This window comes from Phaseolus vulgaris, chromosome 10 (genome assembly GCF_000499845.2).
Source record: "Phaseolus vulgaris cultivar G19833 chromosome 10, P. vulgaris v2.0, whole genome shotgun sequence".
In the NCBI taxonomy this organism is placed as follows: domain Eukaryota; kingdom Viridiplantae; phylum Streptophyta; class Magnoliopsida; order Fabales; family Fabaceae; genus Phaseolus; species Phaseolus vulgaris.
The window spans coordinates 38780814-38808811 of NC_023750.2; the positions used below are offsets into that span (position 1 = coordinate 38780814).

At 33.2% G+C, this 27998-nt stretch overlaps 3 protein-coding genes across 10 annotated transcripts; 2 read left to right on the forward strand and 1 right to left on the reverse strand.

The window, feature by feature from the left end:
• Window positions 1–1848: 1848 nt before the first annotated feature.
• On the forward strand, window positions 1849–5733 carry LOC137819454 (phospholipase A1 PLIP1, chloroplastic-like). Its single transcript, XM_068623309.1, has 5 exons — window positions 1849–2731; window positions 3285–3797; window positions 4248–4307; window positions 4432–4851; window positions 5254–5733. The coding sequence occupies exons 1-5, from the start codon at window positions 2057–2059 to the stop codon at window positions 5599–5601; spliced, it is 2016 nt and encodes a 671-aa protein (XP_068479410.1). The 5' UTR covers window positions 1849–2056; the 3' UTR covers window positions 5602–5733.
• A 5679-nt stretch (window positions 5734–11412) lies between these two features.
• LOC137812522 (uncharacterized) lies at window positions 11413–19283 on the forward strand. 8 transcript variants are annotated; one of them, XM_068614570.1, is made up of 10 exons: window positions 11413–11980; window positions 12100–12519; window positions 12860–13048; window positions 13752–13844; window positions 13951–14133; window positions 14214–14316; window positions 14419–14604; window positions 15302–17709; window positions 17852–18438; window positions 18744–19283. In XM_068614570.1, exons 2-10 carry the CDS (start codon window positions 12286–12288, stop codon window positions 18751–18753), a joined length of 3993 nt encoding a protein of 1330 aa, XP_068470671.1. In that variant the 5' UTR covers window positions 11413–11980; window positions 12100–12285; the 3' UTR covers window positions 18754–19283. The 8 variants fall into 8 exon arrangements, with proteins under 8 accessions (XP_068470671.1, XP_068470689.1, XP_068470705.1 ...); XM_068614588.1 differs by having other exon boundaries at window positions 11425–12519; window positions 15302–17548; window positions 17660–17709; window positions 18726–19283; XM_068614604.1 differs by having other exon boundaries at window positions 11425–12519; window positions 15302–17548; window positions 17660–17709.
• Window positions 19284–22099: 2816 nt separating this feature from the next.
• On the reverse strand, window positions 22100–27998 carry LOC137818641 (DEAD-box ATP-dependent RNA helicase 31-like). Its single transcript, XM_068622176.1, has 10 exons — window positions 27171–27998; window positions 26246–26352; window positions 25845–25900; window positions 25090–25314; window positions 24351–24557; window positions 24165–24251; window positions 23936–24031; window positions 23548–23763; window positions 23064–23249; window positions 22100–22439 (listed from the first exon to the last, which is right to left on the reverse strand). The coding sequence occupies exons 1-10, from the start codon at window positions 27836–27838 to the stop codon at window positions 22212–22214; spliced, it is 2076 nt and encodes a 691-aa protein (XP_068478277.1). The 5' UTR covers window positions 27839–27998; the 3' UTR covers window positions 22100–22211.

Below are 27998 nucleotides of genomic sequence, written 5' to 3' on the forward strand. Positions count from 1 at the left end.
TAGGTTCTTCTGACACCCCATTCACAACATGAAAATACCTTTTTAACCTTATTGTGTCACCCCATAAAATAATTTCTGGATTATGTAATCCATACATGCATTTAAAAGAGACTTCCGGATTACATAATTCGGAAACTAATCATGCATCTGAAAAAAGACTTCCGGATTATGTAATCCGGAAGTTAATTATGAATTTAAAAAAAAACTTCCAGATTACGTAATCTGGAATAATACAGAGGGGTATTTTTGGAAATATAAAAATGTATGGAGGTGGGAGAAGAATATATGGAGGTGCAGGAAGAAACAGTCCACAAAGAAACTGTTACAGGTAAGCCCAAGTATTCTATTGGGCCTTTAATAGACCCAACGCATCCCACGTCCAGGTAGTCCAATAGGTGTTGCTAATCAAAATAACGCCATTTTTTCTGCACCCCTAGAGTTTCCGTGCGCACCCCATTAGAGTGGTTAAAATAAAAGATCAAACTGCCACCTAGCTGTCGCCACCGCCACCACCCCCTTTTACGGTCACCACCCTTGTTTATTATTGTGTCAAAAAAGGACTCAAAGAAGAAAGTATTTTGAATTTTGCAATTCATAAGTATTTTTTGCATAAAAAAGTTTATGAATTGTGTAAGTTGGAAAACACTTTTGAATTACACCATCTGGAGGTAAAAAAATAAATTCTACATTTCGCAATATGGAATACTCTCAAATTATACGATCCGAAACTTTTTTTTATATATAAAAAATAACTTTCAATTATGTATTAGGAAAGTTTTTTCATGAAAAAAAAAATACTTATAGATTACACAATTCAAAAGGGAAGAGTTTAAATTATACAATACAAAAGTTAAAAATGATTTTCAAATTGAGAACCTATTATAACAATATAATAATATTTTAAGTTAAAAAATAAAATAAATATAATTAAAATATTAATATTTTATGTTGTTAAGTATATTTTTTTTTATTGTGTTGAGTGTTAAATTATCTTCATCTATCCAAAAACTTCATAAAAAATGACTTCTGAATTTTTCAATTCATAAAAACTGTGAGATTAAACAATTTGTAAGTCAAAAAAGTTTATAAATTACAATTCAAAAATATTTTTTCATGACAAAATAATATTTTTCATAATTATTGGTGTGCAAAAAATGATGAGGGTGCAAAAGAAATCTCCTCAGAGTAATAAGAGGCCTACTTAGGGTTATAAGAACAAAAAAAATGCATCAAATCAGATGGGCATTTCTATTTGCACCCGTATATTTCCATTACCTACTAAAAACATCTTTATAAATTTATTTTTTGATGAAAACAGTTTTTTGTAATGTTTCTCGATAAATAAATATTTAATCCTGAGTCTATGATAGAAAAAAAATAAATCAAAATAAATCAAATTCAAAATGATCAAACACATGTTTTTGACACAGATTAGTTATCAACAAAATAGATAGATATTTTTGTACCAATATTATAGTTACTGGAAAAAAAAATGTCCCAGTACAAAAAAACTAAAAAAAATAAAAAATTTGAAAACTTTTGTAATAAAATAATAGAAAGTGTATAAAAGAAAAGGAATTAGAAAACATGTTGTAGAAAATACTGAAAAGAGTATGTAAGTCAAAATGTCATGCTCTGTAGTCACTAATCAATGTCTATTGGATCAAAGTTAGTTTACCTCACGCAATGGTTTTAATCCTGTTGTTTTTCTCCAAACGTGGTCCCGAATGTAACCATCTTTTGGCTTTGGCATAGACACACACAAAAACAACAAATGATGTTTTTTTGTCTATACCATGTAGGAGTTGCTTGCTTTAATAGGTATACTAATTTAACTACGAAATCTTTGTAACATCTTCAACTACGTTCTCGTTGAAAAAATGAAAACAAGAACCAACTCTAACACGGTTTTCTTCTAAAATCAATATCAACCTATGAAAGTATAGTCTCAAGAACCAAACTTGCAAACATCAAAGCTTATAGTGATGATGATCTATGTGTTACAGACACAAGTGCAGTGAAGGGTCTTGCGTGGTCTACACAGAAGTTACAAGCCATGTCTTATTCTGCAGTTTCCATTCCAACGACCTCTACAACTTCCTCCACAACAATGGATATCACAAAAGAGAATAAAGTGTTTCTCCACTCACTCTCCAACAAAGGCTTATGCAACCATTCAACAATCACGAGGTCTCACTCTAGCAATCTTCTATGCTGCTCCTCTAACCGCTTCAGAGGAACGTCAATGGAACCAAAGCATAAAAGCAGGCACTCCATAGTAGTTTTTCCACTTCAACTTTCAGTCTCCATTCTTCCAAATCCACTTCGCTCCTTCTTGTTTGACCCAGAAACGAGGAGGGAAATGAACATGGGGCAGAAGGGTATCAATCTTAAGGAAAACATGGTGGCAAGCACCGCAGAAGTGACTATAAATAGAGCCAACTGGGTAAAAAGATTAACCGGAATTAAGACTTATTGGAAACGGCCTGAAGAGAGCATGGATTCAGATATAGTATCTAAACACGATAATGAGTGTGATCGTGATGAAGATGATAATGTTTGTGTGGCAGGTTATGAAGAAGGAAATGGAAAAGAGGAAGATGGACAAGAAGTGACATTTGATCGTGACTCATTCTCAAAATATCTTGTCCCTGTTCCTTGGTCTGATACCAAACTGTTCTCGAAGCTGGCTTTCCTCTGCCACATGGCTTATGTCATACCACATATAAAGGTATGCAGAGAATTGTTGTTGAGTACTTAATCAACTCATTGTCAATATATGTAGATTTAAGGTGTATTTGTCTATTTGAATTGTTGTTTCAAAAACTGGTTTTAGTTTTTAATGTGCAAGTAAATAAGTTGCTCAAGTAGTTGGAGGAGGGTACAAGACACATAATTGAGTGTGGAATTGAAGGAGATGTTGAATATGATCAAAACTAACGATGAAGATGAGAAAACATTCCCAGTTGTCATCGACTAGAGATTAGAGCTTTTCATTGTATATAAGTGGGTGCAAACCTCACCCTGAACCGGTTTTATGGGGTTGAGTTAGGCTTAAAGTCCACTCTAGTAACAGAAACTATATTGAAAGCTCAATAGATTTTGTACAAAGCAACTGATTTCTGAGTAGTGTGGTATTGTTTGTATAACAGTTTTTAGAATAACAAATGTTAGAAAGGGAAGCTAACAGAACCTTAGTAATGGGATTTTGGATTTTTATTCCTCACTTTTCTATATGATCTCAAAAATATACACAAAAGTAACCCCTACGAAATAATTTCTAGGCTAAGGACTTGGGGAGATACTATGGTCTTCAATTCGTTACATCATCTTTGAAAAAGAGAAAGAAAAAGAAAGGAGATGTGACTAAGAATAAAGCAAAACTTGATCAGGACTCCATTTGTGTGCCTATGGATGCTTCAGTAGCTTCTCAAGATGGTTCAGAGAAGGGTGATCATAATGAAGAGAAGCATCAAATGAAGCTTGCATATGATCTTACTGCCTCAGCTGCCTCTTATCTCCAATCACGTGCTAAGGACCTTTTGTCTCTTGCCTCTAAGTCAAAGCAGAATAGTGGCAATGAGGACTTCAATGGAAGAGAAGACTCACCTCATGAGGAGGCTGATGAAACTCCACAGGTTGACAAGTCCAAGTTTGGAGTTAATGTTGCAGCATTAACTATGACTGTTGTGGCTGCAGCAGGATCAGCAATGGACCTTCAGTTACTTCGTTCCTCGTCTTGTGAATGGTTTGTTTGTGATGATCCCAACACGCACACTCGATGCTTTGCCATTCAGGTAAAACTACTCCACACAATCTCACGAACCAACAGTCTCAAAACTTAAGACATAAGAATGGCTTTATGTTACACCTCTATGTTATATTCACTTCTATACTTGAACCAATGATCGAGGTTTTAAACTGTAGTAGAGGTTGTGATTTAGTCACATTTTTGGATATTGTAGGAAATTGCTGTAAAATGAGACCAATAGAGGTGTGATAAAGGTTGCAGAGACCCAAAACCTTGACATTGCAGTTAGGATTACAGTCACAAACAGACCCTTCTTTAAAACCTTGCTAACAATCTAATAAACTTGAGTTGTTAGGTGAAGATACATTAGTTCTTTAAAAATCTAACATGAAGTGTCATCTAACTGCATAATGTCACCACATTCACTTTTAGGTCATTACTGAGTAGTCCTAGCATATCTAAAAGGTTTGCCATGCAATTTGTTTCATGCTTGTAGGGATCTTATTCCGTGGCATCATGGCAGGCAAACCTCTCATTTGAGCCAACTACATTTGAGGTAAGATTCATCCTCATGTTAAGGAGTGATCTTCATTCACTATATGCATATTCAAGCTTCAAATATTGATAACTTGATTTAGTATAAAAATTACCAAAAGTCCTTCATATCTATTCTTTTACAGGACACAGATGTTCTTGTTCACAGTGGAATATATGAAGCTGCCAAGGGAATATATGAGCAATTCATGCCAGAAATAATGGACCATTTAAAGAGACATGGAGATAGTGCAAAGCTTCAATTCACTGGACATTCCCTAGGGGGAAGTCTCTCACTTTTGGTGTATTTGATGCTATTGACTAGGAAGGTTGTGAGTCCCTCAACTCTTCTACCAGTAGTGACTTTTGGTTCACCATTTGTGTTATGTGGAGGCCAAAAATTACTCAATGAGCTTGGCCTGGATGATAGCTTCATTCACTGTGTAATGATGCATAGAGATATTGTTCCCAGGATCTTCTCATGCAGTTTCCCTAACCATGTTATAACTGTCCTTAAGCGCTTAATAAAAGGCTCATTTGTATCACATCCTTGTCTGATGGAAAAGGTAAGCATAATTATTGTGTAAGTTCTTCCATAACTCTTATGAAAAACTTGCAACATATATTTTTTCTGTTCGATAATGTATTAAGAAGTTAGACTTTTAAGTCTAACCCATCCTTATAAAATCGACTTATAATGTGAGATTTGCATCCACTAATATATTTTTGAATTATTTTTTAGTTGATATCGCATCTCCAACACACCCTTTTCATGTTAGGACAAGTTAACTTGTGCATGAGACTATATATTTATCGGTGGTTCGATAACGGATTACCTGATAAGTCCAACAAACTTTTGTTATGATAGACTGGATGACTCTTCTGATATCATATTAAGAATTGAATTTAAGCCTCACTCAACTTTATAAAACAGATTGTTTTTGTCATTTTAATTATTTGTTTTGCAGAAGCTATTGTACTCGCCATTGGGTAAAATATTCATTCTCCAACCAGATGAGAAAACATCTCCTCCACATCCTTTACTCCCATCAGGAAGTGGATTCTATGTTGTAGACAGTAGCAGATGTGGATACTCTCCAATTGTTCTAAGAACATTTCTCAATCAACCACACCCCATTGAAACACTAAGCAATCCAAAAGCTTATGGCTCAGATGGCACAGTTTTAAGAGACCATGATTGTAACAACTATCTTATAGCAGTGAATGGAGTTTTGGCACAAAATTCAAAGATTGTTGTCAGGACAAGGAGATCACAGCAGCCACGAAAAATATTTAAGAGAAAGATGAGAAAGTAATCTTGTGGTAAAGTTTTTTTCGTATATTAAAATTCTTTTTATTCCTACAGCAAGCAAATGCTATAGGGATATCTGTGTGTAACTCCATCTTCATCTAGAAAATGATAGAAATTTAAATTACTTATGCTTTGATTGAATTGAGCAAACTTAACAACTTGTAATATTTATTTTACTATTTTGAAAAGGAAAGAAAATAAATGAAAATTTAAACTTTGAAATGAGTAAAGATTAAAGAAAGAAAATAGTTTATTATTTGTGTGACACTATAACTTTGAATTAGATATTGTGCCGATCACTCAAAATATCTACATATAATTATCAATCAAAATCGATCAATAATATTTAAATACATAAACTAAACAATTTACTTATTATTATATATCAATAACTTAATTTTTTTATCTTCAATATAATATTATAACAAACATTATTATTTATTTATTTTATCATATATAAAAAATTATTCTAAGCAAATGTATATATTAACATCTCCATTAGTATTATATCATATTTATTATTATCATTATTTAATTTCTTATTAACTGAATATTGAAGAATTTTCTGCAGGTGAACTATTCTTCAATACTCAAATGACTTCATTTAAAACTTATTTTCTTAAAATCTACAATTCGACACTAGGGTTTCACTTTTTCAATAATCCATATAGGACAATCTATTTTTTAGTAAGAACATTTGGCACTTGCTATATGACCTCGTTACAACATTTCTCAACCACATGAATAATAACATCTTTACTCTTCCAAATCACTTATCAATGTAAAAATCCAAAATTTATTAAGTAAAAGAAAAATTTTCTACATTAGTGCACATACGACACACGTGGACAATGTCATAGTCTTGTGGTTGAATCTCTTTCTACACAAGTGTGTCTTTCACACCCATGTGGACTCAACCATAGTTTTATGGTTGAACTCTAGTGCATTTTTTTTATAAGTGCTACAATCATTTGCGCACAAGCCTGAGTCTAATAAGAAGTTATAAGTCATGACATGCCTTAAAGGAGTTGCGTAAACGCATTTAATGTTGCATGAGAGCATTTAATGTGTCTTCAAGCTTGAGCTGAACAAACGATAGACAAAGAAAGTTGAACATCGAATAACCTCAAAACAACTCCATAAGGTTGACAAAACTCTATATAAAGAAGATCTCTATGAAAAAGAAAGGTTGACGAAACTTAATGCTATCGTATTTTGAAGCAATCTTTAACCTTCTTTTTGTGAGGAAGAACATTGTTTATGTTTGTAACAATCTAGAAGTGTTCTTAAATTATATGGGTCTTAGGACGTTAATTCTCTTTAGTAAGTTATCTTTTTAGATCACACATCGTTGTTTACCAAAGTTTTTAACCAATAATAGTTAGGTCCACAAAATACTTATGTTTAGTCAAAAGTGATTGTGTCTAAAGAATACTTATTGTCTGTGTCTAAGAAATACTTATTATTTAGCTAAGAGTGAATGTGTCTAAACAATACTTGTTATCCAGCCAAAAGTGATTGTGACTAAAGTATACTTGTTATTTAGAAATAATACTTGTTTTATATCTTATAATGTTAGTTTGTTGATCGTGTTGATCAAGAGCTGGACTTAATTTGAGTGTTCAAATTATACAGTATAAAAATACCTAACGTAAATCTCTTTCAACTTTATCTTGTTATATTGTATGTTATTTATCCAAAACTAATCAAGGAAGGGGAATTATACTTGAATGAATTTTAAAGAGAGTTTTTTATAATGTGAATGTGAATTTGGAGTTAAGTCTAGTAATTTTCATAAGACGTTACTCTTATGAAAACTACATAATAATGCATAATTACATCATTATTGTTATTAAACAAGTGAAAAAAAATCATAAATATACAATGAAATCATTTATTCTTATTGTTATGTATTTCACTTGTCTTATGTGTTTTGCTTGTTTAAACTTTTTGATGAAATTTAATTTATTTTATAAAATGTTATTTTTAAAAATAAGCATTAAAATATTTTTAATAAACTCACGGATTTAATATTTTTTGGTATTTAATGTTGGGTCTAATGCATTTAAATAAAAAATAGATTGTTAATAAAAACCAAAAAAATTATTTATTTTTGAATTAACATTATTATTAATTATTAATTTTTTATTGAAATCAATAACACAACTTTTCTCTGTTTTATTTCTCATATAATAATAATTATAAAATTATAAAAAAATTATTTATTTTTTTATCACATTATCAGTATTGAGATTTATAAAATAGTATCTGCACGGTATTATCTCATTTATTAATTTTTTATATTATTATAATTTTTATTTAATATTGAGACAACCTTATTCATATCTCTCTTATTTTTCTTCAGAATTTACAATTCCATTTCATCCCTCCAACTGGTTTATTATTTTAGGATAAGAATTGATTTGATGCAAAAAGTTTGAGTCATCTTACAAGATTAATAAATTATACAGTATGATTAAATTATGTCCCTGTTCAATGATATCATTATTATTTTTTATATTTTTTTATTGAATTAACATGAAAATTTGGATGATTGACCTAGCTTACGCTTTTCCATTATAATCTTATTTGAGATTAGAGAGAATTTAAATTCAGTTATTGTTTATTTTAAAATTAATTCAATTATAACGCTTTTCCATTCACAATTTGATGCAAAGTTTTCATGAAAAATTGGATAATAAAACTATTATTATGTAGGATTGGACGTTGTCAAGTTAAGTTTAAACTTAAATTTAAATATAACAAGTTTATTTCTTTATTATGTTGTTATATTTTTTATGCATTATATTTTCATCATTGACTCAAGTTAAATCTAAACTCAAAATTAATAATGTTATATTTTTTTTAATCATCAAACAATAAAAGAATATAAAAAATATAAAAAAAAATACAAATTGACATTCTAACTTTTATAAATAAAGACTTTGAACAATTTTTCTAAGCATCCTACAGTAAAACAAACATGTCAAAACAAAATAAAATGATATCAATCAAACATAAATCAATGTTTTGTTGTCATAATAATACAAGTAGTTGAGCTTTGGATTCAATTTAAAAAAGAGAAAGATATCCTTGAAATCTTATTTTTAGCCAAATTCATGACTGTACTTGAACTAGAAAAAATTTCACTTGCATTCACTTTTAAACACTATCTCATTCCTATGAGAATAATCAACATTTTACACACACAAATTTCAGGATTAAAGTTTTATAAATAAAATAAAATAAACATTTTATTAACCTGTTTTGTTAACATATTTAGTTTTTTTGTTTTAAGTTATTGAGTTTTGTTTGTTTGACTCAACTTTCATTTTTTGTTTCAGTTAGGTCTTAGTCTTTTTGTTATATATACACAATGTATTTTACTTTTTAATACATAAGTGAATAAAAATTTTCTTTATATTTTATTTTCTCTCTTTTACGCTTAAGTCATTTTTTCTTTTTCATTTGCAATTAAGGTTCATCAGAACCTCCCTTTCTCTATTGCGATTATGTGCAATTAGGTACGTTTCATTGAAACACCACATCAGGCAAATAATATTCATCTATTGATCGTAATATGTTTTACTAAAATCTTTATTTTTTTATCGTTTTAAACTATTTTATAAAATTAATATTTTTTTTTGTAATTTTTTTTATCAACTTTCCATATCAATGTGTTTTAAAAAACTTGGTCTGAAAATATTTTCCCAAAACATGTTTCTTGATAATGCTATTTTTGAAAGGAAAAACCTAAGGTGAAAAATATTCTTTCTCAACTTCATATTAAAAAAAGTTAAAAAGTTTTTTCATAAAAAATTCTATACAAGTATCAAATGTTTTTTTCCTATCAGTCCAAAAAATTGTCGGTGATATAAATATTTATAATTATATTCAAGTTAATTTTGGTTTGAATAATAATAATACAAACATTTTATTTAATAATACAAATATGTTATCCTTCATCCATAAAGTGAATATTTTTTTAATAAATTTGACATCTCCTTAAATGAAAATGAAATTGTCATCTTGTAAATAAATTCAAAGCTTAGAATGCATCTTCTTTCCCTATCATAAAAGGAAATATTTCAAGAGTCATCTGTCCCTTTTAAAGTTTTCAAATCTTGGTTTCTCTAAAAAAATATATGAAAAAACTAGTAGTAACCTATTCTAGTGTAAACCCAAATGATTTGAGTAGAATAATATAATAATACATAAAAGTTGAAAAGACTTAATTGATAGATAAAAATATTAAAAAAATATGATAATAACTGTCAAGTTACTTATACATCTAATATATATAAAAAAATGTGAGAATTTCCTTTTAAATAGTTTTGAACCATAATCCAATCAAAAATTGAAGTTATTCGAAATAGAAATATTCTTAGATAGAGTATCTCAAAATTCATAACGCCAATCAGATTCCAATATGAAAAAAAAATATACATATAAAAGAACACAATTTATAAGCTAAATACATGATGTTAAATCCTAATTAGTAGCTTATCAAAACAAATATACTGAAAAGTATCAAAAACAAATATTTTAAACTTATAAAAAGAGAGAATGAGTGGTCAAGTATGAAAAAGAAAAGAAAAAAAAGAGAGAAGATAGATGGGACTTGAAAAGGCTTTTCCTAAAGAAAAATATAACTATCATTTGACAAACTTTCCATTTATCTAAGTTTATTTGTCTAAATACTCTTAAATGTTAGTGCTCAAATGATTTTATCTCCATATCATCATCTCACAAAAATTCTCTCATAATCAACTTCAGATTACGAGAAAGTATGTTTTTTTTTTTAAATTCTCCAACTCTTGTGAGTAGTTTAATAATGGTTAAATAATAAGTATCTAATAAAATAAAAAAATTTATTATAATAAATTCATGATTTTAATATTATATTATTAAATAAATAAACTTTAAGTTTAATTTAATTTTATAAAATTTATTGGTAAGATGAGATTTAAAATTATTTATATATTATAAAATATTTTTGTTTATAATTAATGACATATTCAACTGTTCTATCCCCTTTTTTTTTTCAACACAATCCAAATTTTGTCTTTAACTTTATCTTGAATAATTTCAAAATCTAATTTTTCCATACACCCACTTAAAAGTAGAAACCTAAGTTACATTTTAATATTTTGGGTATGCCTAAAACCCAAAGTACATTTATTTCTCTCTCTTGGATGAGTTGTTTGAAGCTAAAAAACTGGAAAATAGTTTTAAAGGTAAAAAATTCCAGAAAACTACAAAATTCTACCAAATGTCCCTTGTGCTTCATACTTATAGTTAAAAAAAAGCTTTCCTTCCTCACTTTCTCAATTTGCTCTAATTGTTTCTTATTTGCAAAAGTTATTAATTATTTTCCTTTTCAAATAATTTCATAATAAAATAAATAATTAATAGTAATAACAAAATAAAAGGTATTAGTTTCTGCAGATTAAATTTTTTAGCCAGTGTCAAAATCAAATTGTGGTCTTCAGAAATTGATAAACCTAATTCCTTTTCCTGAATGAGTTTGTAAACACAGTGTGAATCAAGAATGATGAAAATAAAGTGTGATGAAGTTATTAGAGTAGATTTGATGAGTGCAGCCCAAAACAGAAAACAGAGTCCAGATTTGATGAAAAGGGGCTAGGCTTTTGGTTATGGGTCTGGTGACTTCAGAAGTAAACATTGTTTTCAGATGACATTAACAATTCCCATTTTGATAAAAAGGAATATGGTGCAAATAATTGAAAAAACATGGAATGAATAACTGAATATTTTTACTTATTTCTTTCCTTTTTCCCTTTTTCTCTGTGCTGCTTTTTTCATTGTCTATCTCACAAGATTCTATTATCACCCTCACAGGCTCAGTTTGCCAATAAATTTTTGCAAAACTAAAAGGAAAATAGAAAAAGAAAACCCCTTAAATGCACACATTCACAACACCAACACTCTTCTCTCTCAACGCCGAACCCCTTTTCTAGCCTACTTCTTCAATCCCTAATATTCATCATTCATATTTCACACACAACAACCACCCCTCGTTTTGCACCCTTTTCTCTATCTGCACCAAGGCCCGTTTTTGATCGCACCCCAGCTTTTCTCCCACCTAATGTTTTGATGCCAACCATCTCCTCTACGCATTTCTGGGTTTGCACACTACGCTATTGTTTCCTCCCTACACTTCCACTGTGTTGGGAATCACCCTTTTCCGTTAGGGTTTTAACCATCTAAACTCTTCTCTTCTTACAACCAAGCAACTCTCTTATTGTTTGATTCATTTGGGTCTTTTGCAAAATCTGGTTTTGGTAACTTTTGGGGATTCGCTTGGTGCTGGGTGGGGTTCTCTGAAATTCTCCCGTTCCATCTGTCTGTGTTATTTTTGGGTAATAATACCCAGAATTGGTTTGTTGAATTTCACAGTTTTTTTCTCTCTTTTTTACTATTTAATATTTTTTGACTACTGAGAGAATTAAGTTCTGTCTTGGTCTGTTTGTTTTGCAAGGGGAAAATTTTTCCCTTCCGAAGTCGGTGGGAGAACCCTGAGATATTAAGTATCGCTGCAAGCTTTATTGGGTTTTTGTGAGTTTGAATATTGGTTGTTTTGGGTTATCTAGAAGGAACTGTGGTGGTGGCGGCGTGTTGGTTTGGGTTGGTAGGTTTTGTTGGGAGTGTTGAAACATAGGCTTGCATGGGGGAACATGAAGGTTGGGCACAGCCACCAAGTGGGCTATTGCCTAATGGTTTGTTGCCCAATGAAGCTGCCTCCGTGATACAGGTGCTTGACTCGGAGCGGTGGTTGAAAGCCGAGCAAAGGACTGCAGAGCTGATTGCCTGCATTCAGCCTAATCCACCCTCTGAGGAGCGCCGGAATGCGGTTGCTGACTATGTCCAACGGCTGATCATGAAGTGCTTCCCTTGCGAGGTTGGTGTATTGTGGTTTATCTGTTGCATAGTAGCTTATGATTATTAGTGAGTCATCCATTGTTTTAGCTATGACCATGCTATGATAATTTAATTGTCAAAGGTTGCTGTGATCAATTTTGATATTATTATTGCATGATGGAAGTGCTTAATAGCAGTATCATGCTGTTGCAAGTCTTAAACAGAGTGGTGCTAGGTCAGAAATCCCAATTTGGTGATTTGATGGGTATTTTGTATCATGGTTTTCTTTGTTTCATCCAGAAGAAGATCAGTAATATTATTGATGTTAGCTTGAAGTTGTACTTACATATTATTATGTAAATGATTGTTTACAATTACAGGTGTTCACCTTTGGGTCGGTGCCCCTCAAAACTTATTTGCCTGATGGAGATATTGACTTAACAGCATTCAGTAAGAATCAAAATCTGAAGGAGACATGGGCACATCAGGTTCGGGACATGCTGGAAAATGAGGAGAAGAATGAGAATGCAGAGTTTCATGTCAAGGAGGTTCAGTATATCCAGGCCGAAGTAGGTTCTCTAATATAGAAAATCTTCAGAATTGTTGAACTTTTACTGTCACTCTGCTTTGTTTATTAATCATATAGTTTGTTCTATTAGTTGCTTTCTCAATTTGGTTGAGAAATTTGTATCATGCTTAAGTTTGGATTTATTTTCAATTTAAAGTCTTAATGCTACTCTGCATTCACATTCCCCAAGGATATAACTGTTGTGGTATCTTTCATATGTTTAATCATACCCCACTTACTCATACACATCACTAGTTCACGTGAGTGTGAGGGGAATTTTTAAAGTTGTTGTGGGATTGTCGCAGAAGCTTAAGGTCTTAGAACACAAGGTTTAAGACATTATAATAATGAACCATCTCATATTATATTATCATAGTATGTTAACCATTACCAAGTCATAGACTTTCGTTATGTGAGATTGTTTCAAAAGCTGATGATCATAGATGATTGATTATGTATAACAAAGGGATAGATTGCTAGCTTGAGAAACACTTATTTTATACTATTAATTGCTGAATTGATTTTGTATACTTTAAATTTTTTGTGAACTCGTGAAGCATGGTTGGGCATTTTTAAATACTTAGAAATGAAAATGACAATGTACTAGCTATTTGTGCGTCTAACTGTTATAAATTTTGCTAATTGTCTGGCTTGCTTTAGATTTTTAAGAGAGATTTTTTTGTTATTGTGCCCTTTATTTGCAGGTAAAAATTATAAAGTGTCTCGTTGAGAATATTGTAGTAGACATTTCATTTAACCAGCTTGGAGGTTTGTGTACCCTTTGTTTTCTTGAGGAGGTAATTTGGTGCATCTCATATGCTTAACAATGTATATCATTTGAAAATGTGACATCAGCACTATTTTTTTTTTCTTGGATTTACAAGAATGAGTTTGTTGTTGTAGGTTGATAATCTGATTAATCAAAATCATTTATTCAAGCGTAGTATTATTCTGATAAAAGCTTGGTGTTACTATGAGAGCCGTATACTCGGTGCTCACCATGGACTTATCTCAACTTATGCCTTAGAGACCTTGGTTCTTTACATTTTTCATGTTTTCAACAATTCTTTTTCTGGACCACTTGAGGTAACAGAAATTACATGGATTTATTTTATTTTAGTGTTTTTGATGATTGATTTGACATGGTATTGTTTTTGCTTATGTAGGTGTTGTATCGATTTTTGGAATTCTTTAGTAAGTTTGACTGGGATAATTTCTGTGTAAGTCTGTGGGGTCCAGTACCTATTAGTTTGCTCCCGGATGTGTCAGGTAGTTGCATTCCAATCAAAAATACTTTTGTCCATATATTGATTTAGTTTTTTTTTTATGTATTGATTATTTTTCTTATTCCTTCACTAACATTATCCATAGCCGAACCTCCTCGAAAAGATGGTGGAGATTTACTTCTCAGCAAGTTATTTCTAGATGCCTGTAGCTCAGTTTATGCTGTTTTCCCTGGTGGCCAAGAAAATCAGGGGCAACCATTTGTTTCCAAGCATTTCAATGTTATTGATCCTTTGCGTGTCAACAATAACCTTGGTCGTAGTGTAAGCAAAGGTGTGTTGGTTTTAGAAGTTTGGGTTTGGCTCATTTCATACATGTGTCTATTTATCTGATTATAGTTTTGGCCAAGTTCATTATGTCCCTGCTGCTAGTTTTTAATGCAACAATATGAATTTTGTGAATTTGGAAGAATTAAGACATATGGAATAGTGGAGTTGGAGTATGGATACTGTCTATGGATAAACACGAATGTTATCCTCACCTTTTTGTTGTTGTCTTTCCTGATATCTTGCAGACTCCTTATTTTTTTCTTGTTTTTCTATGTATATTTTATGCAATGGATGTGTAATGAAAAATGCATAAAACTCAAGCTGATATATCATTTTTGCAATGACCAACATTTTTCCCTACATGTCCATGGTGATTTACTTCTATATTCCTTGGGAGTCATTCTTATGGCTTCTTTTTTCCCATATATGGTAAATAGAAAATCTGGCATACTATAGACGATTGGTGCTATATTTGCTTATAGCTTCCAATACTTTTGGCACACATCTGGATTTTAGAATTGAAAAAAATAAACCTTGTCTTTATCTAATTGTAACCAACAATGAGAGTGTGGCAAATTTTATGCATCCTGGTCCTGATGTAGTAAAATGTGCATTGTATTTGTTTGCTTTTAGTTCCCCTTAACTATTTTTTATCTGTTTGTCTTTTTGCTAATTTTGCATGTACGGTACATGTGAACCAGGTAATTTCTTTAGGATACGCAGTGCCTTTGCATTTGGGGCAAAAAGGCTGACTAGATTACTTGATTGCCCTGAGGAGGAATTATTTTCTGAGGTGAATCAGTTCTTTTTGAACACTTGGGACAGACATGGAAGTGGGGAAAGGCCTGATGTTCCAAGCATTGACTTACAGCGTTTGAGTTTGTCCAGTCATGACCAATTACAGAGGTCTGACAATCTGCAGAACAATAACCATAAAATTGATAATGCCTCCAATCATGAATCTACTGAAGGGGAACATGTCTCACAAAGTGTTCTATCTCAGTATAGTAATTTATTATCTGGAAAGACATCTGGAAATGTTGTTTCTACAGTGTCACATACTCAGAATCAAAAGAATTATGGAAGCCAAAATAATTCAAGGACCTTTGATCATGTTAGGAGGGAAACTAATTCTAATCAAGGTGCTCATTTTGATAAAGGTCAGAGAAATGTTAAAGCTGACCAAGTGAGTGATGTTCAGGGAAGGTTTCTGTTTGCCAGGACACGTTCTAGCCCTGAGCTGACGGACTCATATGGTGATGTTCCAATCCAAGGAAGACATACAAAAGCAACAGAAAATAGTAAAGGCCAGAATTCCTTTGTGAAGTTGGAGACTAGTCGAAAGAAGAATGTTGAACCTGATGTAGCTATAAGAAAGGACGAGTCATCTGTAAGGCACATCTCATCTCATCGAGCTCTTGAAAATGCTGCTGATTCAAACAGTAATCCTGAGGAGTCAAACTCAGGTGTCATAGGTGAAGAGTTTGCATCTGTTTCAGGTGCAGGAGGAATGCAGATGATGCATCAAGAGGAGCAGGACCTTTTGAATATGATGGCATCTCCCACAGCTCAGGGTTTCAGTGGTCAGAATCATGTTCCAATGAATATTGCACCTGGTCACCTACCATTTCCCTTTCCACCTTCCATTCTTGCGTCAATGGGATATGGTCAGAGAAACATGGGTAGCATTCCCTTTATTGAGGCTCCTTGGGGTGCAAATATGCAATTTCCTCAAGGCTTCATCCCGCCATTGACTCCATATTTCCCTGGCATAGGAATGACCTCAAGTCCTCAAGATTTACTTGAAACTAACCATGAGAATTTCAATTCAGTCGAGGCGAATATAACAGAAGCTGATAATGATTATTGGCATGAACAGGAAAGGGGTTCTGCAAGTGAGGTTGAAGTTGATAATGGAAATCTTGAAATGCCCCCAGAGGATAGGCAACAGTCTACTTCAGGCAGTTACAACTCGGCCCCATTGTCTCGGGTAGGCAGCTCCAACAGTAACAGTTCTGCTGGAGTTCAGCAGAAGTTTACTAAAGAAAACCAAGGTTCAACCAGAGAAGAGAATATTGACAATTTTCATTTTCAAGATGGCCGAAGAAATGAGGTTTATTTTGATGATAGAACAGCAATTTCAGAGTTATCCAGTGCACCTCCTTCGAGCTCCTTCAGGAGTAGGACCCCTTCTGAAAGCTCTTGGGATGGTTCATCAGTTAAATCCTCAAAATCAACAAGGGAGAGAAGGGGGAGGAAAAATACTCCCTCAATGCCATTTCAAAATCCTGTTTATGGGAAGGGTAAGAATGTTTCAGAAATTTCATCTAATAGAGTAGATGATGAAAACAGAGAGTGGACTCCTTTGTCAACGGTGCCATCTGATATGCCAGAAAGAAGCACTTGGCCCACATCTGTTTCTTCCATACATGTTCCAAGGAATCAAATATCTAGTTTTGAAACTGCTCAGACTAGTGGACCAGATACTCCACTCCCTATAGCTCCAGTGCTTATAGGTCCTGGTTCTCGCCAAAGAGCAGCTGATAATTCTGGGGTTCTTCCGTTTACATTCTATCCTACAGGGCCACCTGTTCCCTTTGTCACGATGCTTCCTTTATATAATTTTCCAACTGAGTCTTCTGACACTTCAACAAGCAACTTCAATGTGGAAGAAGGGGCAGATAACAGTGATTCAAGTCAGAATTTTGATTCATCTGAGGGGTATGAACACCCTGAGGTGTCAAGCCCTTCCAATTCTATTGCAAGGGTGGCTATCGAGTCATCAGAGCACAAGCCTGACATTCTTAATAGTGACTTTGTTAGTCACTGGCAAAATTTGCAATATGGCCGATTTTGTCAAAACACGCGCCATCCTTCACCTGTTATGGTGCCTCCTGTTTATTTGCAGGGTCGATATCCTTGGGATGGTCCTGGAAGACCAATTTCTGGTAACATGAATATTTTTAATCAGCTTATGAGCTATGGGCCACGTCTGGTTCCTGTTGCTCCTCTCCAGTCAGTTTCTAATAGACCTACCAATATTTACCAACGTTATGTAGATGATATGCCACGGTATAGAAGTGGGACTGGAACCTACCTGCCAAATCCGGTATGATAAACTCTATGGAGCTTGGTACTTTTCCTGCAGTGTGTTTCTTCCCTACATGCATGCATATACCAAACTAATTAGTGTTTTCATTTCAAAATCTATTTTCTTTATACTATTATACCTTCCCTTTAATTTATTTCAGAAGGTGTCTGCTCGGGATCGGCATCCCACAACTACCAGAAGGGGAAATTACAATTATGATAGAAATGACCATCATGGTGATAGAGAAGGGAATTGGAATACTAACTCAAAATTGCGAGGAACTGGACGTGGCCATAATCGCAACCAAATGGAGAAGTCCAACTCAAAGCCAGAGCGGTTGTCTACTACTGAGAGCCGTGCGGAGAGACCATGGGGTTCACATAGGCATGACACCTTCATTCCTCACCAGAATGGTCCAGTCCGCTCAAATTCTTCGCAGAGTAATTCTTCCAATGTAACTTATGGAATGTATCCTATGCCAGCCATGAACCCAAGCGGAGTCTCATCAAATGGTCCAATGCAATCTGTTGTAATGTTTTATCCTTTTGATCACAATTCTGGCTACGGTTCACCCGCAGAGCAGCTTGAGTTTGGGACTTTGGGACCAATGGGGTTCTCAGGTGTCAATGAGCTGTCACAGGCAAATGAGGGAAGTCAATCTAGTGGAGCACATGAAGAGCAAAGGTTTCGTGGTGGTCACACCCAACGGTCTTCACCAGATCAACCTTCCTCACCTCATGTCTCAAGGTAGTTGTTCGTACTCTACCTCTTATAATTTTCCCTTGATTCATGAAGCAAGCATCTTATTTAGTCCAATTTAACAATAATTACCTTAAAAGTAATCCCTAACATGATTGTTTATCAAAGTTGACAGTGTAAAAACCACTTTACATTGACACAATTATTGTTAAAGTCAACAAATTTACCATATGTGACAATTTCCAATTGGTTGAAGGTGTAAAAATCCTTTACACAGTTGATTCATAGATTTTAAACTCATAATTATTCAGTTGGATTGTTTCATTGTGTCTTAGTTTTATGGTTTTCAACAGGGCCCCCTAATTCTGCTGCCTGATCGGTGGCCAGGAGTTAACAGTTGAAAGAGGAGGATTTTCCTCTTTTTTTGTAGCAGGACCCGGCAGGGCATGTAACTGGGGAGTGCAGTGTCCATTTCGTGGCATTACTGTTCTTAAAAGGAAAATATCTTGGTCCCTTGCTTGTGGCCAGACTCTTGCATGTACACTTATAGGTGATTAACCAATTTTGTTTAAGTTTGTCCATCCAAGAACATGTTTTGAGGATGAAACATGGTGACAGAGAGTATGCAGTACTCTGCTCCCAGTCTAGCAAAAGGAAGAAAGGGATGGATTAGAATTTTATTGAAAGTTTAGACACATTTGTAACCCAACAAAATTTAGAAAACTGGCCTAGGTTCAGAAGTTTAGAAATTTTACCACCATGTTATAGAATTGTCAGATTCTCTTTTATACAATGAATGTAATTGGGTTCTTGTTTTAGAACATGCAGAAGATCTATGCTGAACTTTTGAACATTGTTATAGCTTACTGGCAATAAAATTGTGATATTAGATATATTAGATGTCATTTGCGTTTGTCTTCCTCAAATCTTCAACAAAGAGATAAAAAGTTATGATCTTTTAAGAATTGATGAGAATCCATTGTAACTAATCAAAAGGAAACATCTAATTAAAAAGTATGTACCAGTTACGACAGACTTTCGAAATTTTGTTTCTTAAATAGCAATTATGTTGAAGTTTGGGTATCTTTTGACTATTTACATTCATTAAATTGAAAATAAGTAATTTTCATATTATGAGACAAATTTTGAAAGTTTTTATAGGGCTTGGTTTTTATGCATCATGAAAAAGTTTTCTATTGTAACAAATTATGATAAATATAATTTTTTAGTTATTGTAAAAATTGATGATAATAAATTGCACTCTTTTTTTATATTAGTTTGAAATTATTATTTAATAAGGTAAGACTTGTGGTATTCTCAAATAATTGTTATTGTTCGCTTCTGATCTGAGTGTTTTAAATTGATGTTTAATTTTTTTAATCGACATTAGTCATGATAAGATATTTGTAAATTATAGTTTAAAAGTTCTTTAATATTTAGAAAAGAAAATATCTTACATGTATTTGTAAAGTCATACATGCCATTAATACTATAAGTTTTGAAATCCACTATAATTAATTATATATAGATAGGTGAAATTTTACTTTTGGAAGTGAATCTTTCATTTACATAATTAAATTCGAAAAGTAATTAGATTTCTTTTGATTGAATAAAATAAAAGGTTTTCAGAATAATGGTACAAATTATATATAAGAAATAGTTTTGTTAGTTAAAAATGTATATATAATTTGTGGCATCACTTTTAACTTGGCTTCGTTAGTCCGTTTCAGTCTTAAAAACCACATACCTTTACTAGGAGACTCAAGTCTATTTTATAATTATTTTTGTAACAAATTTTTTTCATGAGAATCTTATCTTTATTGAAAATAATAATAGAAAACGGAACACCACTTATCTTCAAGTTTCAGGTGTTAACAGCAAGTGTGCACCCTTCCTCAAGGTGCTTCTCTTATTTAATAACTTTATCTTTTCAACCAACAACTATATTAATACTATTAATTAATATGTAACTAACATGTATTAATTAATATATAATTAACTTGCATATTATCACAAGAGATAAAACATCTCTTTTATCTTCAAAATAATATGATAACAAATTTAAACAATAATAATTATATCTTTCATCTTCAGAATAATATAATAACAAATTTAAACAATAATAATTATATATTTCATCTTCATAATAATATGATAACAGTCTCTTTATCTTTTATCTTGATTACATTTTTTTTTGGACTAACCAACATTTGGACTGAGTTCACAACTCAACTTTTGGGTTCAAACACCGAGCTGACATTCCCAAATACCTAAGTTGTCCCGAGCATTCCTGTCTTGTATAGAATATAACAAAGAAATTATATATTAAATTACCAAAAAAAAAGACAAGTTGTCAGGGAAATAAACTGAAAGAAAACTTGAAAAGTTTGAGAGAAATTTGGGGAAACATTTTTTAAGAAAAATTGTTAGAAAAAAATTACAAGTTTCATATTTTCAGACTCAAATTAATTTTTAAATCAAAGCTTTAAATAAATATTAGATAATATATCAAAGAATTATTGTTAGAAAATAGTTGTCAATTCAACTTCTTCCTAAAAACACGTGCATTACAATAAATTTAAACACAAATAAAAAGTTTTTTTTTATGTTGATGAACATTTTCCACGTTGTTTCGCAGTTTTATCTTAAAACTAATCTAGTTCCTTCACGAGGTTAGTAAAAGAGTAGACTCAATTAATACTGCGAACAAATTGAATTTGAACTTTAGTACAATAACCGTGTTCAATTTTTTATTACAAATACAATATATATATATATATATATATATTAACTATTTAAGGATATTATAGCCTTTTCATAAATTAAGTATAAATAAGCTTAACCTAAGTTTTAGAGCTAAATATATTTTATAGGTAGTAAAACTCGAACTCCAAATTCTATTTGGTTTGTAGTTTGTATTTTTTTGGATGTAAGAAGTAGCAAAAATAAATAAAACAGAAAAATAAAGTACTATTTGAAGTTGTTTGCACTGAAACGAAAATAAAAGAAAGAGAAAAAAACAAGGTTTTATATATAGATGTATCTATCCTTATATAAAACAAAACACAATTTGTCTTGTTACTGTAAAAAAAAAGAGGGACTGTCCAAAGACTTGGTAATACTTTGTCATAAAATCATAATATACGAACACTTTATTAGCACTTGTAACTTTTGTGTATTTCTTTATTCATATTATATCATATCACTTTATCGATATTATAGTTAGATGTGCTGAAGTTGGATTCAACCAAGATAACCTTGCAAAATGTTATCCTTTAAGCATATACTTTTGAATTTGAGTTCTCATTTATATGTTCGTATGGAAAAATATTTTATAAATATAACTAATTTAGAGTAAAATATTTCATTAATCATAGGTAAATTAGTCATAACAATAATTATAAGAATGTACTAATATTTTAATCTGACAAGATAGGAATATTTTTATAAATATAGTATGAGTAAAACTAGTAACCCAGCAAACTTAAACACCAAGATTTGAATATAATTTCTTTACTTGTACATTATTCCTAATATACCTCTTGCAAACTGCCATCTCCCTTCCACCTAATATTCACCAACATCAAGGGGTTTGATTCATTTGAAATCGCTATATAGTGAATGACAACAAATTCAACCAGCATGAAGTTGAATAGATGGTGTATTTTGGTTGGTTGAATGATATAATTAAGAAGTAGAATAGCCAAGATAAACACACAATGATATAATTCTATTTTGATGTCTCTGCAGTCTTACAATTAATTGTGAATGAGCATTAAGACTAAAAATGAATACATATTTGACAGAATTGAAAGAATAAGCTATTTGGAACGTAAACCAGGGATATTCCTGAGGCCCATCTTGCCAAGGACTATCTTAGCTACAGCTGGAGGGTTATCAAGCCCCATGCTTCGACTGAACTCGTTTGCAAGCTCCACTAGCCTATGCTTGTCACGCCCCACTTTCTTGTTCGAATTGTAGTAACCAAGCCATGCCTGATATGCTGCTTCTTTGTTCTTCATATCCACATGGGATAGAGCTTTTTCTACCTGTAAACACCAAAAATGTGGTTGTCATATATGGCTCCAAATTCATTCCTTGATAAACATGCCAAAACAGGAGATGGAAAAAAAATATGAACCCAAACTTTAGTCTCCTAAAGATACAAGGGTAATGGTTTATAGAACTTGAGAAAAGGAACATAATCCCAAGCTAATGTTGGATAACAAGTCTCACATTGGTGGGTGAAAACAAGTTAGACGGCATAAGCAAGAGTCATGAATCAAAAGTGTCAAGATAGTTTTTGGACAAACAGACCATTCAATCTAGGCCCTCTAACACTTTTGAACAAGGTCTTGAATACTAATTCTAACAGTTATTTTTCAACAAGACATTTATTATAGTCCCTGTCAATGATAAAGCGAACAAGACTTTGCAAAATCGAAGACCAAAGTGATTTTATGATTTAGGAACTAAAATGACAAGCGACAACCACCAAAGGAACAAAAGTGGAAAGTTAGTAGAGAAGGACTACAGTGAACACCTAAAATTGGAGACAGAAGTGAAAATTTGATCAAATTAGGAACTTAAATGACAAGCGCTTACCATCAAAGGGACTAAAAGTCTAAAACGAGGTTTTGATCTAAAAAAGTGTCTCCAGTGAAAAGTAATACCTTTCTCTTAGTATCAGGATCAACTGAAGGTACCACGGGAACTTGCTCAATAGGCAAATCTTTTATGGTAGACAAAAAGAACTCTTCCCAAGGAGCCAGCAGCAGTATGCCCTGCCCTTCTTTCCCTCTTCGGCCAGTTCTACCCAGGCGATGTATATACTGTTCTCTATCTGTTGGCAAACCAACCTGTCCATTTGACAAATGTAGGAAAGACGAAACAAAATAATTACTTTTATCGTATAATAGCCTGTGTTTTAACTTCTCAACAATGCCCACAGGTGTCACCTTTCAGCAAATGTATAATGTATCGAGCATTCTTTCAAATATTCATTGATTTTCATGATAAAAGGTAAAATGTTAAAAATATAACCCATATAAAGCGTCCTAGGATGCCTGTTATCATGGTTTGCAAAGGCTGATTACAAATATCAGAATAATGATATTGGGAATGTGTATCGCAGGCAGATACATCTGTAGCTATTACCTGTATAACAAGAGTGACATCTGGATAATCAACTCCACGTGCAGATACATCTGAAGTAACCAGGATGAGACCCTTTGACTTCCGAAATTCCTCAGAGACTCTGGTTCTATAACTCTGAGGCTTTCTTGAATGGATTTCTCTCACATTCAAGTTCAACTCACCAAGAAGTTCAGAAACAAGTCTAGTGACCATAGCAGTTGTGCAGAAAACAAGAACCTGATAAACCAATACATTCATATCTTTGTAAAATATGTGAACTGTGAATGAAAAAGTAAAATATTTTGTTGTCTTATCACATAGAATTTAACCAGTAATAGAGCAATAAAAAATTATAGCCTTGCTTGTTAATCATGTTATATGTCTTGAAGGTGTATATTGGAAAACATACCTTGTAATCAACATCATCTGCAATGTGGTCCTTCAGAAGAACATATAGTAAAGGGAAATGCTTGTCCAATGGAGCAACTAAATGCGTCTGGCGGACCTGAAATGATTCAAAACCCCATAAATAAATATCATAAAAAGACATTATACTGGTTCTAGCAAAATGCGCATTCATTACCTCAACCATGCAAGTACCTTGTTAGTTATTTAGCGTGAAAATTATAAACAATTACCTGAGAATGTGTCTCTTCACTACCCTCTTGAACTGTATTGATAAATTCGTGATCCCTTCTCAAAGCAATATGACAAACTTGACGTACCTTTGCAACAATAAATTACCAGAATAAGCTCAATACTTCTATCTTTTCTAAACAAGAAACATACGACCATAAAATAAAAAGGTAAAGAAAAAAAAATACCTCTTCTGGAACTGTGGCAGAAAACATAAGAGTTTGTCGTTGTTTAGGGACTGCTGCAATTATCTTTTCAATGTCTTTGCGAAATCCCATGTCAAGTAAATGATCAGCTTCATCAAGCACCAAAACCTTCACACCCATCAGCCTAGATGCAAAACCAGCAGTATTCTCAATATGGTCTCTAAGCCTTCCAGGAGTAGCCACAAGGATCTGTATACAGCATGCAACTGGAAGTTAACGGTGTGTGTGAACAGAACATGTGACCTTATTATCACAACTAAATATTTAATCAACAAAGTCTGGAAACTAGTTAGTAGTTAGCTATATGAGGATGAGGATGCAAATAAATAATAGATCAAAAGCCTTAAATCAAATTAAAATATCAAGATGCTACTAGTTTTAGGCTACAGTCAGGTGATACTCATAAAAATCTTTTGCTAAAACACTTATACACCAACATAAATTTGGTGCTTTTTGTCTCTTGATGTTTAACAGAAATTAGTAAAGAAACTTATGATGATGATAAAAATAAGTTTTAATCTAATATGTTTGGTCAAAAAAAAGATCCTACAATTTGTGACAGCTGGAACACAAATGTGCCAACAATAATATGTACAGCAATTTTACGTCAAGACTGTTTAGTAGCGTAGGGATATTTCAGAATAGATTATGGGCCATATGGAGGCATACAGTAACTAATAACAACATAAAATAAACTTTGGTAGCAATGAGAAGAGTTTACCTGGCAAGGATTTGCTTGCATTCGCTTCTGTTCTAGAGCAAGTCTTGTGCCTCCAATCACAACTTGAACACCAATGGCAGGATGATACTTAAGCAGTTTATTGGCCTCTGCAGCAGCCTGACTTGCAAGTTCTCGAGTTGGGCATATGACAAGAACAAAAATTGGTGGCCGCCTATTATCACGATCACTTGGAGGTGACTTTACCACAACTTCAATTGACGGAAGCTGAATAAAAACACTTAAAAAATTAAGAGTAAAAAACTACTATTCATCTGTTACTACAGGTGCAACAAAACAATAGATTAGTTTCCAGCACAACGATTTGTGCTATTAAGTTGAATCTCAAGTAGACCTTTTCATGTATTCTTTTATTAGACATTTTAATCAGTATTTTAAAACTTTTAAAGGTATTTGTTGATCAACATAGAAGATTCTTTAATACTCCCACTGCAGACTAGTTAAAAAATGTTATAGCAGCCTCCATGCCTAAAAACAAAAACAATTGAAAAGAAAATAGAAGCAAGCAAGAATTGCCCAATTGTCATGAATCATGATAAAATATCCAACTCTGTTCTGAAGCCCAAGAAATTAAGCAGAGTGGTCCAATGAAGTAGTTTGCTTATTTCAAATGTATCCCTTGTGTCAACTGTTTCTTACATTAATTGTCACCCATAAATGAATATGAAGAAACGTCCCAATATAAAGAGGCAATTAACCACCAATTTACTTAGGCAAACACACACCAAGAGACTTACCAAAAATGCTACTGTTTTTCCAGTGCCTGTCCTGGCCTTGGCAAGGACATCCTTACCTAAAAATGTTAATCGGAATAAGTGCCCCAATAATAAATAAACTCAATAAATATGAGAACAATGTGGACCAGAGCTGGAATAAGTTCTAGTTTAATATTATCAATTAGATAGCTCAATATTTTAAATACAGACTCTTAACATAGTATGATATTTGCAACACAAATTATAAACTCAAGACAAAAAGGATACCAAAAGGAAGAGAAGAAAAGGTCACAGGGTTTGACAAAATCATATGACATGACATCTCTTACAAACAGGCAAAGCATAGCCACAAAAAATGACATTATATCGTAAAATCGTTTTCTTATGGCTCCATTCTCCATGGCCAAGGAAAAAAGACCAACCTTTGAGAATTACTGGAAGAGTAGCCTCCTGCACAACCGTCATTTTCTCATATCCAGCATCCTTGATTCCTTTTAGTGACAGTGGGGAGACTGAACATTGGTCAAATCTGTGGCATCACACCTCAAAAATCAGACATTCATAACCCGACAGCAGCATAGCATAATAAGATTAAAGTATATGCCAGAGCACATAAGGTAAACATCACAAATATACAAGCAAAAGGCTCTCCTTTCTCTTCATATTAATTTCATTCCTATCCTCCTCTATAAATCAAAGACAACTAGCTTTTAACATGTGCCCACCATGAGAGTATCCATAACCAATTTCCAACTTCATGCATGGAAGGTATGGAACAACAACAACCCAGTAAGTACAGTTGCATAATCCCATTCATTGACAAACACAAAGTTGACAGTATCCATTCAATCTAGAAAAAAATTGTATTGAACAATAGACACCCTCTCATCCCTTTCTTTTTCACTTTGTTCCACATCTCAAGGCTTGCAATCCGAAAAATCCCAAGACAGACAACTCAGTCCAACTCGAGTCCAGAGCAATAACAGGTCAAGCCAAAAAAACCCAAATTCAATTAGCAAACTGGGTTCCTTTTGTCACCTCAAGCCTACATACACGTTTCAAACAAGTACTACCAGCTACAGTAATGTTGTGTCAGCTAGCCAAACAAGTGCATTATGCAATAATAACCAATAGACTCGATACATTCACACAAGCAAGGAAACAAACAACTAGAGCATATTTAGACAAGCTTCACGTAAACATATTTTAACTTATGGAGAAACTAATTTTTTATTTTTAATATTATTTTTTCTCTCCTAAAACTGTTTAATGGAGAACTTTGTTCAAACATACTCCAAAACTACTCCAAGTAGCATAACAGAAACATTAATGGTACAATGAACACACCTTGATTCACTCAGATAAGAATCAGAACCTCCAGGAGAAGATGGTCTAGGAGTCGGTTCAACAGTCTTCGGCTTCAGACCGTTTTGTTTTCCAAACAAAGCGGTTCTACTCTTGTTCAATATCTCCTCCTCCTCACTCCCATCACTGTTTTCATCTTCACTATCATCTTCGCTGAGAAACGTTCCAACGCCACCACCCTTGAACTTCCTTCCACTCTCCACCATTTCCTCATCGTCGTCACTCCGAGGTTGAAACTTTCTCCTCGCACCCGCATTCTGCCTTCCCCTCATCAAATCCTCGCCCCTCCTCTTCCCCAAATTGGGGGAAGCCCTATTGTTATTCCTCCGCGGCGGCCGGGTTTCGCGGCCTTCATCGTCGTCGCTGCCGAGCCGTTGGAAGCGGTCGACCCGGCCGGTCCGCAACTCATCGACCCAGTCACTGAGTTCAGCCTCGTCGTCGACGAGGCTCTTGGAGGGGCGAACCGGAATCTTGTCGCGGGCGTGGGCACTGACCCGGGCGGAAAAGGCGCGAGCTTTAAAGGTTGCTGCGGTTCGGAGGAACTTGGAGGGAGGGAAGAAGATGGCGCGAGAGAGAAGAGGAAGTGTGCGAGGCTTCATGGGAAGAAGGGGATGAAGAAGACGAATTTGGGTCAACAGCTTTGTGTGCATAGCAGCAGCAGAGCAGAAGAAGAGAGATAAGAGTGTGTGGGTTCGTTCAGAAGTCACAACCAACGAGGGTTTTGTGGAGGGAATCGATGGAGGGAATTAGGGTTTAAGGATTTATATTTTCTTTTTTAAACTCTTTTTTTTTTGTCAAAATTTGAAGAAT